This window comes from Rhea pennata, chromosome 11 (genome assembly GCF_028389875.1).
Source record: "Rhea pennata isolate bPtePen1 chromosome 11, bPtePen1.pri, whole genome shotgun sequence".
Classification (NCBI taxonomy): domain Eukaryota; kingdom Metazoa; phylum Chordata; class Aves; order Rheiformes; family Rheidae; genus Rhea; species Rhea pennata.
Genome location: NC_084673.1, coordinates 16,043,294 through 16,061,885, shown reverse-complemented (window position 1 = coordinate 16,061,885; position 18,592 = coordinate 16,043,294). Strand labels below are relative to the sequence as shown.

The following is an 18,592-nucleotide window of genomic DNA, read 5'->3' as shown; positions in this document are numbered from 1 at the left end:
CCAGACCGCAGACTCTTTTCACAGCATCTGAGAGCTGAGGAGAAGTGGAAGGTCTGTGATTTCAGACCAGATTTAGGGTTTTTTTTCAGCCTGGAGGCCCCTGAGCAGGATGCTTTAGCAATGAAAACTGTAGCCTGCAGATTTGTGTTCTAATCCTGTCACTGCCATTGCCTAAACCAGGGACTGCACATTGTTTGCAGTGTCTCTTTTAGAGAGTTACTGTGGATGAAAATGGTTTCCTGCCCTAGAGCTTCAATCTTCCTGTTTTCTCTGGGAAGTGGGGAGAGTTATTACTTTTACCTGCTTTCCCTATCAGGCTTGTACATTCCTTTAGCTGGGTTTGAAAACCACGTAAGACAGCACCGCCTCTTGTTCTTACTGAGCCCACTAACCTGTGAACATACATCATGATCCCACAGAGGAGATGAGCAAGGGCTCTTAGCCCGGACCCACCAGCCTCGGTGGCTGCACAAGTATCAGTTTACTTTCTTCCCTTTTCTCAGGATAAAAGATAGTTGCATGCTTGAATTGCAGAATCCAGGCTTTCCAAAACTCCTGCACAGTTAGGAGAGGATGTCCATTTTGTCCCCTTTCTCAAGTGTGATCACCAGATATTATTTCTTTAATGGCCAGAGTTCCCTGGTACTTTCCCTCTTTAGCCTCTTCAGGGTGCTATAAAAGAGAGCTGAGACTGGGAGGAAGGGGCATAGCTGTGCTGTGCTAAAATTACTGGCATATTTTGTAAGAAATAATGGAGGACATTGCATATAGAGAGTTGAAGTTTCCTCAAATGGTTTGATTCTGGCATACCAAAATAGGATCCATTTTTGTTATACTAACATTGCATCAACTAGACTACTAGCCAGATGGCATATTTAGTCAGGTTTAAAGTGCAGGTGCACTCTACTTATGTAATAAATGACAATAAACTAGCACAGTGACAGTACTATAGAAGCAGCCTCCCAAGCAGTCACGTGGCCAAACACTAAGGGCTGTGAGAGAATTGTAGCGGTTCGTTGTTAAGTGGCATGAAAGTACAGAACAAGATGAAAAATGTCATATTAGCATAGCTGCTTTGCAAATGACAGTATTATCAAAGCTCGGTGACAAGATCTGTACTGGATCATTTTTCCTAAAAAAAAGAAAATCACAATTGAAAGCACATCTTTAACAGCCACGGAATTTTGTTAGCGTATTAACCTTGCCTCTGAAAGTGGGCATGCAGCATCTCTGTGAGAAGGCCATGTAAGACAGTCTTCACCATTTGGAGGGAGGTAAGACCTCAGAAAGCCTGGCTTGGCAAAGCTGAAAGAAACTATCACTGCGTGGTTTTTGTAGGAAATTCTCTTCCATTTGTGATTTGAAGCTTAAAGAGCACAATGCTGGGTCTCATGAATCTTTTGTCAGAATTCAAAACAGAGTTGGTGGAATTACAGACATGAAGAACGCTCGAATGAGTCAGTCAGCACTTTGCGAACACCAGCTTTCCCCAAGCCCCCCAAAACAGCACTCTCTTGTAAAGCGTTCCACTAGGAATGCTTGGGGGTGTACGACCGGGATATTTTTAGTTGTCTCCTTGCAAGAAAAGTTGCAGTCCTCCCACAGGCAGAAATAAAAGGGCAAGTTGGTTGTATGAATTCCCACTAGAATTTCTAAAACAGAGCAAATTCATCTGAGGGCTCTCTTGGGGAGGCAAGCAAAGTTTAAATGTCCAAGTTCTGAGGTTTTTGCTGGTGTACAAAGTACGGATGAACTCAGTTAAACTCTGCAGGTCAAAACAATGAAAAAAACAGCATTTGGGACAAAAAAAAAAAAAAAAAAAGAACATGTTGCAGCTTGAAGAGTTTGGAAGTCAGAGGTGATGTGTTAAACTGCTGTCATTAAGCATGAGCCTTGGCTGGGAGAACCTCAGGGGTTGTTAGCAGGAGGCGCAGGGCTGTGCACTGCCCCAGGAGGCTGTGCCCGGGCACGCTGGCTGGCCGGGAGGCAGGCTGTACAGGAGGGTTTCTGGAGCTGCGCTCCATAACCCGTCAGGAAGTGACCTCTGGATCACGCAGATAAAAACGGAAGCAAATGGAAGTAAGAGCAATGCTATCAAGTTTGGCCTTATTCTGATGAGGATGGAAGTGAAAAGCACTGTGGCAGTTGGGCTTTTTGGTTATTATTTGGTTTGCTTGATTAAACCATTCCTGTTCCTTAATGAACGTCTTGCCAGTGTACTTGGGTCTTTGGTGTGGGATGAGAGGACTGACTTATGCTGAACTCCAGCTCTTTGAAAATTACTAAAGTATATTTGTTTAGAGAAACAAATATGTTTGGACAGATTGTATTATTTCCCTTAAGGTCCATTCAGGATGTGGTTCCTGCAGTTTCAGTCACACTGATGGTTTTCTGTCATGCCTTAGGGGATGCCACAGGTTAAAAACAAATGCAACATCGCACAATTATTAATTTACTTCATAATTAAAGAAAAGGAAGAACAAAGTACAAAAGCAACTTAGTGTATTTCAATTACAATTTCCTTTTCTCCATAGAAAGCTTTTACCAAAGATTACGTGCTTGAGAGCTGGCGTGCCTCTGGGAGCTCTTCTTTTAATGCATGAAGTCTGAAGCGTATCGCTTTTGAAATGAATAGAAAGTCACATCCTGGGGCACCCTAGGCTAGATCTGTGTTAGCAAGTAATTTGGAGCTGTTGGAGCAGATCGTTAAAACAAAAAATTTGGAGTAGAAGCCTTTACATCCAAACTATATCTGGTTTGTGATGAATAACTTCAAATCAGATTTAGCCTGATCCCTAGGATTGAATGTCCCCAGTCTCGTATCCGCTTTGAAGCTGTCCAAAGACCAGTCCTTAGTTTGAACCCTTATGTCTCCATTTGGGCTGAAGTGCATCTGGTGTGTACCTGGAGCAGAGCTCCTGGCTTGGTTTCCTTGCACCAAAACCAATCTATGAACTGAACTGAGGGAAGCAAGTGGGGATGAGAGCAGGATTTGATTCAAAACTGCATTCTTGCCCCGAATAATAATGCTGACGGGATGGCCAAAGTCATGGACAGGCAGACAGCAGAAGGATATTAAAGATAGAGGAGGAGATCTGTCACAGACCTGCAGAGCAGCTTGCAAATAGGCAGATGTAATTCTAAGTTTCATGGAACAGGTGTGTTTTATTCAACTACTTTAAAGAATCTGTTCAAGGCACAGTCTTGCAGCAGGTAAAATTAATGGATATGAATATTTTTTATTGAAAATATGTATTTTTTTCTCTGGCTAGTCTCTTTGTAAATACATCTTTTGCTTTAACAAAGCAAAAATTAAATCCAACTGTTTAGACATGCTTTAACAAGCATTTCTCTTCTGTGAAATTGTTTATGTCTTGAAGATACCATACTGTGAAAACAGAACTCTACTGGGATCACGGTGCTTGCTTGTACTGTATGGGGGACCTTTACGTGTCCTTTATTATCTTGTCATAAATAGGATCTGCTCAAGAGATGTGAACATTTTGCTTGGTTCATTGAGAGAACTGCAGTTATGTTTTTTCATAGTTTCAATGTACGTGGAAGAAGTATCTTCCTTAGGGTTTCTCAGAATTAAACACTACCTTTTGCCGTTGATATGGTGAAGTTCGATCTGCCAGCGCGTGTCACCACGATGACTCTGCGAGGCGCTGCAAGCACGGCTTGAATACTGAGCCCGAGCGGGCACCTGCCCTTGGCGGGAGCTGGGCAGCCTGGCGAAGAGCCAAGGACCTGCCGGGGCTGCAGCGCCCTGGGCCGGCATGGAGGTGGTCACGGAGACGAAGGGAACTCAGACCACTTATCTGTGTTGGTGTTTTTTAATATATCAGAAAATGAGCTTGCTTTTTTTTTGTTTGTTTGTTTTTGTTCTGATGGGTTTTAATTACAAGGTGAAATTCTGCTTGGACTATGTCCAGGCATGTTTACTTCTTGTGTAAAAGTCATTTGGTTTTAAAAGTCATTTGAAACTTGCTTAACTTGGAGAATCTTGGACTTCATGTGTTTTCAAAGAAAGTGTTGGTTCTTCTTTGTAGCAGTTCTCAGAGGAGTAACTGGCTTTGGTAGGGGAGCTGACCAAATGCAGCCAGGTAACTAACTGCATTGGCACCAGTGGTCCATGTTTAAAGGTCATAGAGTTACAACATTGCATTCCTAAACAACTCTTACATGCTAAAGCATCTTTTTGAGTGTATAAAATTGCATTGGAATGAAAATACATAGAAATAAGGACTTAGCAAACTTTCTACCCTTATAATTAATTTACAAAGGATGCATACTCTGCTGTTTCCTCGTAATACTTGCTTCTTGTATGTATCATGTAAAAATCATAGAGCATTCATAGGAGGAGAATTTTTCTGAGAATTAGTTACTTGAACTTAAAATGGTAATATTCTTTAATAAAGAATAAAGGGAAACAGTATCCATCTCCATTTTAAAAATAAAGAATGGATTATAAACCCCAGTGGTGTGTAGGTGTTTTATTCTTGTAGGGAATGGATACTTAATTATCTTTGATGGTCTGGGCCTTAACAGCTGTAATTTCTTTACTTCCATAAACACACAGTTCACTGAAATCGTGATTAAAGGCTTAAGGAATGTGTAGTTAACTCATCAAAAATATGTACATAAATTCAGCTGATTCATTTCACTATAAAGCATATCCTTATTTATTATTATAAATGAATCTCTAATGTCGCTCATGGAAAGTCTTAATAAATGCCATTCTTTCTCATTAAGTAACTCTTTAAAATCAATAATTTTTTTTTTAAGGGAAAGCTTTGGCTGTTACTAATTTAAATCTCATTAACTTTTGCCTTTTTTTTCCCAAGGTTCAATTGGAGCTACATTTTTCATTTAGAGTTGAAGCTGCAGGCTACATGTAATTCTGTTTAAAAACCCAAGGTAGGCAGGAATAATGTTGCGCTGACAGCAGTTTAGAGAACCTAAGATTCAGAGTATTTTGCATGCAACCTACACTTGTTGTTTAGAACTAACTGGTTTTCCCAATGTGAAGTTTGAAGATGCGTAAGATTTTGAGAAATCCTTTCCCAATTAATATAAAGTTTTCAAAACCAGATTTAGAGCCACTCTGCTACATGATATTCTTTTGGTTTGCATCATGTGTGTGCAGTGGAAGTTTGTGAATCTTCTTGAGATTTACACTTGTCTCTTTCCATGCTTGTGTTTGCTTGACTGTGCCTTTGGGTCTAGTGGGACACTGTTGTGGTTCCTCCCATCCTTCAGACGTGTTTCTGCTATCTGTGGTGTGGAGACTCTGTTTGCGTGTAGGCAGATAGAAGCAAATACATGCAGGGACTTTTATACCTGCTGAGTAGATTTCTCCTCTTCTAGCATCTGGCCACCACACAGAGAAGCAGTCCAACAGCAGCAGGGCCGTTAGTAATGCCTTTTGCTATCGTTAAGTTTGTAACTCATAAAGGAGGTTTTATTTACTCATCTTTTCAGTCATAATTTACTCATCTTCTGCAGTCTCAGGGAAGAAGAAAAAATCCAGTTTTCATCATTTTGATGACATATTTGTGGGTATTTAGTATTAAACCATAGCAAAAAACTGCATTGTAAAGATTCATGGAGCCCTAGGCAGGCTGTCATGTAGACAAAATTTAGCAGAGCTTTTAAAAATACTGGTTGGCTGGAAGGGTTCTGGCACTGTGTTATTCACTGTGCATCAAAATCAACACATTACAAGCAGTGGTTACTTTCAATTATATAAAATTAGATGAGTCTTTAGAGAGATTAAAATGAAATTTGTAGCAGCTTAGGAGACTTCTTGAAATTGACAACTTGAGACAGCATGATTTCAGATTGTTTGAAATCTAGCATTAGTGTATTTATATTTCTGTTTACAAAGACTCCATTCAAAGTTACCATAATGGAAATATTTATAATGAAGACATAATAATGTCTTTAATATGCAAATCATCATAATTGCATTTCTTACCCTGTCAGCCTCACTGAAATACCATTTATTTCACAAGTGACACATAAAAAAATGACTGCATTTGTGGTACTTCTGATTTTAATAAAAATACAACAGCAAGTGTCTTCATCTCTAAAGAACTCTTTATCAGCAGTTCCCGTAACACAGTTTGTAAGACATCTGCATTTTTTAAAAATCTTTCTGATTCATACCACTAGTTCTAGCTTCTGGTCTGTCTGTCTGTCTGTCTGTCTGTCTTTCATACTCCTTCCCCTTTCATGAAGAAGGTTTGTTGCAGACGTGTGCGCCCGAATGTATTGGCATCTGATCGTGTCGGCGCAGAAATTGCGTAGCGCGCTCAGAGCTCAATGCCACCAGCACTTCTAAGGCTAGACTTTACAGATCACACACAAAAAAAAGAACTGATCTGTCACCATCAAACTCTGCTTTAACCTTGAGGGAAGCAAAATGAAAGTGAATTTTCTGAATCCCTGGAACGCGTGTTATATTGTCCAAGACCTCTCACTTCCTTTAGCTGACCATGGTCCATGATGGATACTACAAGGACACATACCTCATGTGTATTTACACTGTGGATAGGAACAGTCCTTTTCTTCTTTCTTCAGATGTATAGCTGGGCAGATGACAATCCTTTTGCTTTGGTAGATGAACTGAAAAATGAATAAAATATTAATAAAATTTGAGTAGATAGAATTAAATAGAGTATTTTTATTTGAGAATGCACCCAACCAGAATGTTGTTCATGGAAATCAATCCCCCCCCGCTTCCCCACTCAGTGCTACTTGCTGGAGTCAACTTCAGTTCAGAAGGTGAGACGGGAGGGTGAGATGGCAGGGGCTGGAGCTGCAGGGCAAAGGCCCAGCACTGTGCGGGAGCTGGAGCCTGCTGAGAGGAGCGGGAACAGCCAGCCGGACCCAGCGGGTGGGAGAAGCCCCCGGGGCAGGAGGCTTATAAATAAAATACAGGCTGGTGTGTTTTGTGCTGTTCTGAGCAGGGGACAAATTATGCATTAGTAATAAAGTATTTGCAGTTAGTCACTTCTGCTTAGTGTAACACGAAGCATTTCGGGTTCCTGGCTCACGCAGTTGTGGGGACACGCGAGGTTGGAGTCGGCCCAGAGCGCCTCGTGTCCCAGAGGACACCTGCTGAGAGTATCCTGCTGGGGATTAAACCAGGCTGATTTGAGGACTGTCTATTCCATAATAGTTGTTATTTAACGATAAATAGTGTCTGCGCGAGCTGAAAGCGGTGTGCATTCCCATGGTGGCTCAGCCAGCTGTAGGCTCTGGTCTGATTTAACACTTCGGGGGAAAAAAGCAAGGAAGTACACAAAATCTCCGTGAGCGTGCCTTTGCAGTGAGCTGCCCCCTGTGAGAATGAAGTGGCCCCACCACCGCTGCCATGGGGCTCGATCCTGCGTGTTGTTTGATAAACGCAGCCTGGGTTTGCGCTGGAGTTTGAGTTGGTGCGGTGTGTGCAGCTGGCTTTGGAAGCGGTGCTATGGGAATTCTCTTTTTTCTGTTGTCACAGACAGGTTTTAGAAGAAGTGCATTTATATGGTGAACTCATACTAAAATGTATGTGAGATGCTGTTGTAGAGCATTGCATTACAGCTTGATGCTTTATCTAGAGAGACATTTGTAACACAGGTAGCTCTGTAGAGATTCATTTCTCAGTCATATTTCCTTTATCTTTCTTACATTTAATTATAATAGCTTGTAAGAAGGATAATTCAGTTTGTTTATTTAAAATAGAAACAAAAGTCTTCAGAACAATGTTTATTGTTTAAAAATATCTCATTCTAAAACCACTTCTTTGTGATTTATCAATATTACAAACATATTTTAGTCAAATAACTCTCTTAACAGTTCTATTCAGGGTTGTCCTATAAAGCAAATACCATTTTGATTTGTAAGTGTTCATTTTGCTGAAATGAGATTTGGTGTGTTCTCTAGGCAGGATTTTCATGTTCAAATTCTGCTGTGTACATGCAGCTAATGAATTGAAATGAGAGAAGAAATTACAACCTAGGCTGGAGTGTGGGTAACAACCTTTTCAAGCAAAGGACCGCTGGTCGTGTGAGTGGAAATGCTAATTGGCTCAGTGCCACTGAAATGCTCCATGCCAGCTAGCGGCGAGTGGTAAGCAACTGTCAAATGGCAAGTATATGCAGTGGTAAATGGGTAGAGACAAAGCAGGTGACCAAAGCTAGTTATTTGTCACAAATAGGTTCAGGTGAGCTTAACTTCTTCCTTTCTGTTCATGAGCAAGTCCTGATTTAAAGTTGTACATTCTACTTTCTTTCTTTCTTTCTTTCTTTCTTTTTTTATTCCAAAGTGTTCATCAAATAGTCTGCAAATGTTCAAGATCCAGAATGTTCATTGTAACTACTGTGTTTATGATAAAGAACTAGTAATCTTCTGGTTGCCTGACTATAACTTTCTAAAACAAAAAATAAAAAGAGATGATTTATGAGCAGGTTAGAGAATGTGACGAAGAGCAACGCTCCCACGTCCCTTGTGCATCTGGATAGGTGAGTTGTATGAAAGGATTAACTCTTTTGGAAGTGCTTCTGCAAAGGAGGTTCCCTCTCTGTGCTTGCGAATTATAACTAGCAAGAGCAGTGATGGTTGTAGGACTGAATCCCAGGACCATGTAGGTTGGAAGGGGCCTCTGGAGTCCAGGCCTTCTGATCAGTGGCCTTGGGGAGGTCAAGGTATGTGAATCTCCTGCTCTTCCCTTTTCTGTGCAGCTGGTTGTGCCTTCACAGAAGGCAGTTGAGTCTGCTGGGAATAACAAGCAGTGGATATAGAGCTTCCTAATTGTGTGATTACTTGAGACTGCAGCTACCTGAACTGGGATCTAGTTTCCATTTACTTTCAGTAACTTTATTCAAAGAGACTGCAATGAAAAAAGGTTCATCAATTATTAAAATGAATTCAGCTTTGTTCCTAAAGTATACATGGTGCTAAAGACTTGAGAACAGTGTGTGCAAAAGCCTCCATTGGTTAATGTGATTGAAGAATCTGAAAACCATCTCAAAGAGCGTCCTTAAAGAGGTCGTGAATAGTCAGTACCACTTAAAAGAATAATTGCATATGCCTCTAGGTATGGAAAGTTTTTCCAGAGAGTTGCTCCTTAGCTGAAAAGCACAACAGAATATTTTCAATCCAGTTTACTTATTACTTACATCAGTTATTATTTTCCATTTTCTTAGAAAAAGAAAACAAGAACCAGTGTGTATCTGTTTTGTCCAAGGATAGTTGTGTGCACCAAAGAAGTATCAGAGTGACTGGGAATACTGTCTTTGTGTAGTTGTTTCAGAGTGGAAAAAATCTCAGTCAAGAATGCTTTAGTATCATTCTGTTAACTTCCTCAGGGATCCAAAAAGCTAATCCTTGTGAATCCAGAGATCTTTCCCCTTTTTGAAGCTTGGAAAGTGGAAGTGTTTTTTATTTAGTAGATTTGGTGAGCATCATATCGCCTTTCTTATGTGAAAATATTGGGGTTCAGATGTCAACCTTCCAAATAGTAGTCATAATAACAGAAGTGCTCTATATTTGAAATCAGCTGAAAGGAATGAATGAAAGTAAGTGAAGAAAAGAGCATGAAGTTTCACAGTTAAATCTTTCGAATGAAACTAGATCTGGATGAACAGCTCATTTACAGCGTTTATTGAGTCCATACCTGTGTTCACACCGATTTGCTGTGTGCCTGAGAGGTGTTGTTTGTTTATGGCATTTACATTTCAGTTTTAACAGAAAGATTGTTCAATCCAAGAGCAGGCATCCCATCATGCGTCTGATTTTGGCCAGTTGAGTCTAAGCAGCAGAGTTTTTGAGTAATGTTCCTTTGATAGTGGGATAAAGGAAGAAGGAAAGTATACTAACTTCATTGAGCGTTGAGTTATGTCATGACTAACTTTGAAGAAGTGATGATCCACAAACAAGAAAAGTGTTTAATTGTTTGGATAACTTGTTCACTGCAGATCATGGCTTGCCTTTACTTCTGTGGGAGCAAAAACTAACTCTGGGCAGAAATGGGAGCTTTGTAAATGAACTTTTCCACAGCTCTTCCCAACCTCCTCGACACCTGTAGGAGAGAAATCAGAGCTGTAGGGGCATTTGTGAGAGAGCTGTGCAAGGGGCTGAGGACACAGCATAAGCTGCCATGCATGCCGTAAGCTTGTAGCTGTGAAACAGGTCTAGGATGTCACAAAATATAATTCCAATTTCTACACTGCTTACTTCAATGAAGACTCTCTGAAAACCTGTCAGATATTGAAGCGATTTCAAATGAAGGTCACCAAACTCTCATTTTTAGGGTAAATATGCTTCATTTTAAACTGTTGCTTTAGTACCCTCCTTTCTGTTCCTCTTCACTAAGCAGAACGATCAGCTGAAAGCAACCAGCAGAGCTTCCAAAGGGTGCTTCAGTTCAGTCCAGGGACATTGGACTCAGAAGAGGTAGTAGAGAGCAAGAGGAGACCAGAGATTTCCTTTCCATCATGCAGTGTGTTTCAGAGCTCCTCTCTCCAGCAGATTCTTACCTACTGGCAGTGATTTGCTCTTCTGTTCCTCAGCAAGTATTTGTGAAAGTCTCTGTGATCTGGTGCCATCGGAAAAGCTGGCGCCAGAGCCATCGGTTTGCATGTTTGGTCTGACAAGTGCTACAAGGTGAAACGTCCCTGTCCAGTAACTTCTACTGACATGAATTCAGTGTTTTGCTTCTTCAAGTAGAATTTCTGAGTCTCAACCTCATTAATATGCTGTGGCCCCTGGAAGCTGGGAGTTGTTCAGGGTCCATGCTGCTCTTTTCTATCCCTAGAGAATTTTACAGATTGATGATCTACAACTGTGTTCTTTCTTTTGCATTTTGAATGTAAGACTAAAACGCTTCCAGCTCTGTATGCATAAGTAAGTCAGGCCAATGCAATTGGTTGTTGTTTGGACCTCTGGCAGTATATATTTACAGTTTGTTTGACCTCAAAGGAAATTATGAGTGTTCAGCTGGAATCTTTGACATTTGAGCTGGGTTGTGGCTCATAAGAAAAGTTGGTCAAAAAGAATGAAGCATATGCAAATTGTTGTTAAAGTTTCTTGGCCTGTCTTATAGAAATCTAAAGTTTTCATAAAAATTTGGAAAAAATTCAGCCTGTGTAAGTCGATATCTTTTTATTTATTTATGAGCCATCTTTGGAGAAATACCTCTGTATCTCTAAATCAAATGGAGTTTCTTAGCACTCATAGCAGGTTGATTTGAGAACAGTGAAACGTTTGCACCTTTATCTGTCTTGAAAAATCCCAAACATTTGAATCAGTAAACTTCAATAGTCTAAATATTGCTAGAAAGCACACAGAAAATGGAGATGAGAGCAGAGGAAGTACACGGTGTTTTTTTGTGTGATCCTTTTCTTGTGATTTTGTGTTTCGGAAGCAAAACAGACTTCTGGTGAAGCTAGATATTGCTGAGGTAAAAATGAATTTATGTAATTAGAATTGTTTGTGGGTAGTAGGAGAAACACTGACAAAATTCACTCAGCTTGAATCATGATAGACTTTTTTCTCTCAAGACTGCAGGTAGTTTTCTAAATGGTCTTCATCTCTTACAGATAGATTTTTGATTTACTGTGTCCCTGAGGGCATACATTTTAGTTTTTCTGAAATGTAGTTTAATCTATGTATATAGTCACAATCAAAAACTAGCATTTGCTTGGCTAAAATAAAAGAAGGGTGAGACTGGAACTCAGAGAAGAAGCATCACTGACCCTTAGCGTTAGCTTCTTTCTCTTTCCTCACTGCTTGCTACTGAGGACTGGCTCCCTCTGAAGTCCCACCATCGTTGTGGCCTTTTCCTTCTCCCCTGTGAAACTCAGTACCAACCTGTACGTTCGCTGACCGTATGTAGCCGTTATTGTTGGTGGACCAAATATACGCTGGATGTATTTGCATGTACCATAAACAAACCGCATCTGTTTCTAAGCTGTAGAATTTGAGGCTTTAATTCTGTGCACCAAATTTATTTTAAGTCACGGGTATTTCCAGTTTTTTAATGTTGCTTTTGAAGTCTGGCAGGAGAGGAGGCGGTCCTGCGGCAGCGGTGTACCCCGAGCACACGGGGCAGGACGCCCGGGCCGGGTGGGCTCTTCCCCGTGGCTTCCCTGTCACCTTCAGGGGAGAGGGAAGTCTCTTACTTTGTTTGGGTTTTTTATGGCTGCCGTGAGGCTTTTTCCTGTAATTATACGCTGCTGAGATAAACCACCCCAGTGGGTGCGATTGGAGAAGTGTTGTACAAGGCTAGAGAGGGAGCAGGAGAGACGGAGACCCCGACGTCTTTCCGCAGGGCGAGTGCTCGTTGATGGCGGCGGGAGCGTCCCCGGACCCGGCAGCTCGGTGGGTCGGCCGAGCTGCGGGAGCTCGGGAGGCCGCGCCGGCCTCGCCCCGCTTTGCGGGAGCCACGGGGAGCGCAGCGCGACACCCGCGCGCGTTTTCTCGGAGACGCGTCCGGGGAGCGGCGGTTTCGCAGCGTTCCTGGAAGCGGCGGCCGGGCCGGGGCTCGCGGCGGCCGGGCCGGGGCTCGCGGCGGGACGGCGGCCGGGGAGCGCCTCAGGGGAGGGCAGCGGCAGGCCGGCCGGCCGGCCGCCCTCCCGCCTTCCCTGCGCCTCGCTCTGCAGCTGCTCTGAAGCCGATACAGAAATAAAAGTACAGCTCCTGCATCAGAGGAATACTTTCCTGACTAAATATTTACAGTCAGCAGTGCATTTGCTTGCTATGTGGAGCAATAAATTTAGTACATTAGCTAGTATATTTATTTTTTAATTATTTATTTGAAGATGATTTCAAATTAAAATGAGATTTCAGGTAACAAGGTAGGCAAACATGTTCAACAATCCCATGGTATAAATTGCTGTAGGTGACAGATCCTTACAGAAATTATTACAGGCAGATTCGCAATGCAAAAATTATTTATATGACAGCGAGCAGAAAGACAAATTACTCAGAGACTGTACGAGCTCTTCTGTAATTGCTCATAAATTATTATGGTTCATGTTAAAATGCGTCTAGAATCCCCAGACAACTAGATTTATTTAAAATAAGAATAATGGCAAATTACCAGAAAATGGAGGGCGAGGTGCCCTGTGCGCTGTGGGATGATTGCTGCCGGGGAAGCAGCGTAACTCGCTGTCAGCCAGCTTGACCCACGGTGCGTTTCACGAGTCTGAAGCCTCCCGAGCTCCTCGGCTCGCCGCCGCCTCCCTCCGCGCGCCCGGGGTCTCTCCCCGGCTGCGGGACGCGCCGCGTGGGAGCCCTGTAATCCGGGCAGCTGAGCCGCCTCCAGTCACCGGCGCGGGAAGTCACTTGGCCGGAGCCAGGGGACAGAGTGGCTGGCAGGCGACGCTCGTTTCCTTAGGAGGCCAGGCGAAAAGGGGGTGATGTTTTCCATGTCCTCTCAACAGTCCAAATTCCAGAGAATATTTAAAATAACTGTCATTATTGAAAGTGTCTAAAACCCACCCACAATAGAGGGATTTGATTTGAATGCGCTTTCAGTCAGGCACTTATGAAGGATCAGCTGGTTATTGGGTAGCAGAGAATAGATGTACGTACATTTATTATATGGCAAGAGCCTCTCTTCAATGCCATTATTTTTGTCTCCTTACCACGCTTATTGTATTGCCCGTTGAGAGCCAGCCCGGTAGGGATGACAGCAAACTTTGTTGCCGTTAGAAAGAGCAGCGCTGTCGGTTTCCGAAGCCGCTTGCCGCGCTGGGCCAGTGCCGCGCTTCGTACCTCTGCCCGAAAGCTTCTGGGCGGCGAGTGCTCGCTGCAGCGCTGCGGCGCTGGGCACCGGCGCCCTTCCGCCGACCCGCACGTTTGCACGTCTGTCTCAGGGTCGGCCGCTCTTTGCTGTCATCTGGCGCTGCTGAACCAGCATCGGTTCGAAAGCAGACTGGGGAGCTCAGCGTTTCCTTTCACGCCCCGCGCTGAGGAAACGAGGCTGCAAGCTTTGTGGCGCTTTTTGTTGTGAAGGCTAAAGAGCAGAGCTTAGAAAAAGCCCAGAGCTTTTGTGAAGAACCCACTGATCCCACTCAATGCAAACACCTTCCAAGCCACCTATGTAAAATCATTTACGACTTCAGAACCATGTTTCAATGTTAAAAAATAGACTGGATGGATTTGTAGGCCTGGGGGATTTGGGTGGTTCTTCCAGTTCTGCTGCTGGTTGCCCATGTCTACATAGCACCGTAACAGATAGGTGAATGTAGTATTTAATGTGATTCTAGTAAGAGATTGAAATACAATGTGCTGATGAAGTGTGCTGTGTGAAATCTGAAGGATGTTATAAATGTGAAGGGGATGCAGTGAAAAAAAGGGAATTGTCCAAGCTCTTTAATATATGGTTTTTAAGTAATGATTAGCTAAACTTGTCCTACTTTTTGTCGGACTAAGCTGTGAGATGAAGAATGTAGAAGAAGAAATGCTGTTGAAGTAATAAAAGGAAGAAAAGTCAATAATTTTTTTTACCAGCCTTTCATTTTATGTCAATAAGAGTTGCAGTTAGAAATGAGAAGCAAAGGTTTTATTTCAAATCAGCTGCAAAAGGAGTATGGAAATAAAAATTGAAGTTAGTAGTGACAAAAGGTGTATTTAACTTGGAGCGAATGTTTTGTTGATGGGGCTCTTTCCTTTGGAGTAAGCAGCCAGTTGGCACAAGCAGTAGCAGCATTTCCACCTGCCTGCTTGGGTGGGCGGTGGAGGCTGGTAGCTAGCGCGATTTGCATGGCATGGGCAAGCTCAGCCGTGCGGAGGGCTTGCACCGGCTCTCTTTGCTCCCCAGCGCCCTCCTGACCATGGATGCAGGAAGCAGAGAGAGCCCAGCACTGGGTCCCTGCCCTGTCACCTCCTCTAAAGCATGTGTGCTTTTCTAAGATGGAAGTGGTTGTATTAGAAACGTGAAGGAAAGTGAGCGTTATGAACAAGTTTAAAATTTCTCTCAGTTGCTTGGTTCAAGTGGGCATAGTATAATTAAAGCTGCTATGCGGCAGTGTGGACGTTAGAGCCTTCCGTTTGCCAAGGCTAGATTTGAAGGATTCAAGAGAAGCCTGAATAAATGGTAGCCTCAAAATTAAGAGGTAGTACAAGCCACTAAAAAGGACCTGATTTGATATTCCACCACGGGTACAACTTTGGGTCTGTACATTTATTTAAGAGGTAAATAAAAATCAGTTAATGAGTGGCTACTATTGAAGATTTATGTAAAATAAAAAGTGTATGAGAGCATCTAACATTCATAGTTTGAGAACTGATCCTGGGAAAGCAGAAGAGGCAAGATGAACTGCAGTTGGTTGAATTTGAGATAGCTACATCAAGGTTAAAGATGTTCCAATTACATATGCCTGGATATGAGCAATAAATTATACAAAGTACACATTTGATTGAGTGAAGATCAAGTGAAGTATAAAACCTAGAGCCAAGAAAAGTGCTTCAAATGTTTTTGCTGAACAGAATGTCAAAAGATCCCCTTTCATGTTTGCACTGTTCCTTCATTCAGCTTGATTGCATCGGTAGCGTGTTGTAATTGTGTCCCATTGTATATAGTGCTTCCCTCTGCAGTTTGAGTAGGAGAAAAAAGAGCTGTGTGGATCTACTTTGAAAATAAAATGATATATGTCATATCTGATACTGTTTTCTTTTCTTTTCTTTTTTTAAGTAACAGATAATTAGAGGTGAATGGAGAAGTTTTAAGGGATAGAATGAGATCGAATGTCAAAGTACATTTTCCTCCAGCAAAGAATTAGAGAATTCAAAACTGATTTATTGGGTCAAGTAGTTAAGGTGAAAACACTTGGATTATTTATTGAAGAGATAGTGAAAATAAAGAAAATAAATAAAGTGAAAATAAAGTGAAAAAAAAGAGATATATGAAAATAATGACTCTCTAAAGAAATGGAATTGAGTTGGCCTAATGTGCTCTATTAATTGCCTACACATTTTGCATTTATAAGTAACTTTAAAAGATTTATAAAACTCTTTAGCTGCCAATAGCTGCTTTGGGTTTTTCAAATTGCTATAAAATAAAGGTTCTTTTCTTTTGATTATTTGCATTGCATTTCACAGGCTGCCTCTCACTATCTTGAGAAGATATCTGTCTGTATCTAATCTTTCTTTATTGTTTTACTTTCAGTTGATGGTTGCATTGACTGGTCAGTGGATCTCAAGACATACATGGCTTTGGCAGGTGAACCAGTCCGAGTGAAATGTGCCCTTTTCTACAGCTATATCAGAACTAATTATAGCATGGCCCAAAGCACAGGTCTTAGGCTTATGTGGTACAAAAACAAAGGAGATTTAGAAGAACCCATTATATTTTCTGAAGTTAGGATGAGCAAGGATGAAGATTCAATATGGTTTCACTCGGTTGAGTTGCAAGACAGTGGTTTCTACACGTGTGTCCTAAGGTGAGTATTGTGTTAAAATGTAACTAAGAATGCATAGAATGTTTTGTTTAAAGAAATGTGTAAATTTAGCTCTTAGGATTGAAATATTCTGCCAATTAATATATACTCATTATTTTTTCCTCTTAATTATATTTGTCACGTTGATATTGTGTCTTAAAATTACAATTTCCCTAGTAATTATAGTTACCTTTTCCAATAGCTATAATTAAATATATGCCTTCACTTCTTTACCTTTTCATTATTTAAGACCAACATTAGCAAGTTCTCGTTTTGCCATGAACCTTTCAGAACTGGGTGCTTCTTAAACAAATCATTGAGTTTTTTGGTTAAGTAATGCTCCTTTTCATATCCTCTGAGTGACAAATGATAATCATAAATGAGTTTTCAAAGTTGGTAATTTTGTGATCTTTTACCCAGGGTATGTTTCATTTCTGAAAGTTACCCAGGAGTTTAGACACAGTTTGAATGATTCGGATGAGTTTAGGCCATGGGGAATTAAAGTTGTCTCTGTTTTTTAAGAAATGTTTAATACACAATTATTCTTTGTTATGACTTTAGGCAGACCTGGTCTAGTAAAGCACTTAAATGTATATCTCAAAAGTATGTTGGAACTCTTTCATGCGTCTTTAATTAAATATGTGCTAGATTTCATTGCTTCCATCATGCGGACATTAATACCAGCTATGTACCTAACATGAAAGAATAAAAAATGAGAACTCTTTAAAAATGAGTGAATAAATACTCCTTAAATGATACAGATTCGAATTAAAGGAATTTACAGGTACTTTATACAATTCAGCGTTAGACCCTCTAGTTTTGGAGAATGAAGTTTGCCTCCTACTTGCCTGCTCTTCCATACTGAAGTTGTATACAGATTTGATGAATTTAATACCAAATGTTTGCACTGTTCAGAGCTGAGAAGCAGCTCAGTTTTTATCTGGACTGGGTCTTGCTGCCTTTTTCAGCCAATCTCTAGCAATTCTGATCCTAAGGATCAAGATTCGTGCAGTGTAGTGGTTTGTACTGTGGACCAACATCCAAGCTAAATATCAGATGAATACGCTAAACTTTTAAGTCTCTGAGGTAGCCTTTGAAGTTTATTATATCCTTATTGGATCTTCTGTCACAGGTTTGGTGTAATGTGAGTTCCATGATTTTGAAATGTTACAGGAACTTAGTGATTTATATGTTTCAGGAGAGCTGCACATTTTTCATAAAAAGTAGCTGTTGTGATAAGCAAGTTACTAGTCCAATACGCTTGGAAATTTTTGTGCAAATCCTGTGTGAACAAGAAGAATTGATCTTGGATCAAATTCTAGGACATACTTTTATCTGAGAAATTTCAAAACCCTTTGCTCATTTACATGACAAAGTAGTTTTGGTAACAAATGGGCAATTTCTTAAATAATTCATGTATTCTTCTTATTTTCAAATAAACCTATATGAAATGCTATTTGGAAGGCATTACACAGCAGTATCATCTTCTCTGTCAGTTATGTGCTTTTTCTACTTAGCCTAAAACTTTTTGATATAATTACAGATTTTTTGCCTTTTTCAGATTTATGTGGGAGTATAGAATATTATATATAGTAATGACCTCATTTCTTCCTTGAATCTATTTATTTTTTCTTCCATAATTTTGGTCATGTATCCTTTGTTATTTAATAAGCCACCTATAGAATTATAGGTGGCTTAAAATAGCTGAGGGAATAGCAATATTAATTTACTATAATTTTATTAAAAATAGATTAGATACAATGTTCTGAAAAATGATCATACTTCTGTGGTGTACTATCCACACTACTAACTGTGAAATTTCACTGTTATCAGTCCAATTTTTTGTGGTAAGCAGATGTTTGTGTTTAAGTCATTAATCAGGATCGCCTGCTTTGTGAGAATTGAAGGTCATAGATGATAGCAGTAATTCAAGAATATGATTTAATTTTCTAGAAACATTGATGATTTCTGTTAGAAATGCTTTCTTTTGTAAACTGAATGAATAGAGACTATTAGAACACAGTGCAGTGGAAATGAAGAGACAACTGTGCCCATTGGTATGCAACACTGGGTTTAGGGCTGCACATACGTAATTGATTCTTCCCATTTATTAGTTGAATGGAAAAAAAATGAGGAGAAAAATGTGTGTGTCTCAA

General features: G+C 40.8%; 1 protein-coding gene across 2 annotated transcripts in view; it reads left to right on the top strand.

Moving 5' to 3' along the window:
- The window catches only part of IL1RAPL2 (interleukin 1 receptor accessory protein like 2), a 376,004-nt gene that overhangs the window by 178,502 nt on the left and 178,910 nt on the right, over positions 1–18,592 (top strand). For both annotated transcript variants that reach the window (XM_062584647.1, XM_062584648.1), the window contains one exon: positions 16,166–16,439. In XM_062584647.1, the coding sequence (XP_062440631.1) occupies positions 16,166–16,439 (274 nt within the window). The remainder of the gene's footprint in view (positions 1–16,165; positions 16,440–18,592) is intronic.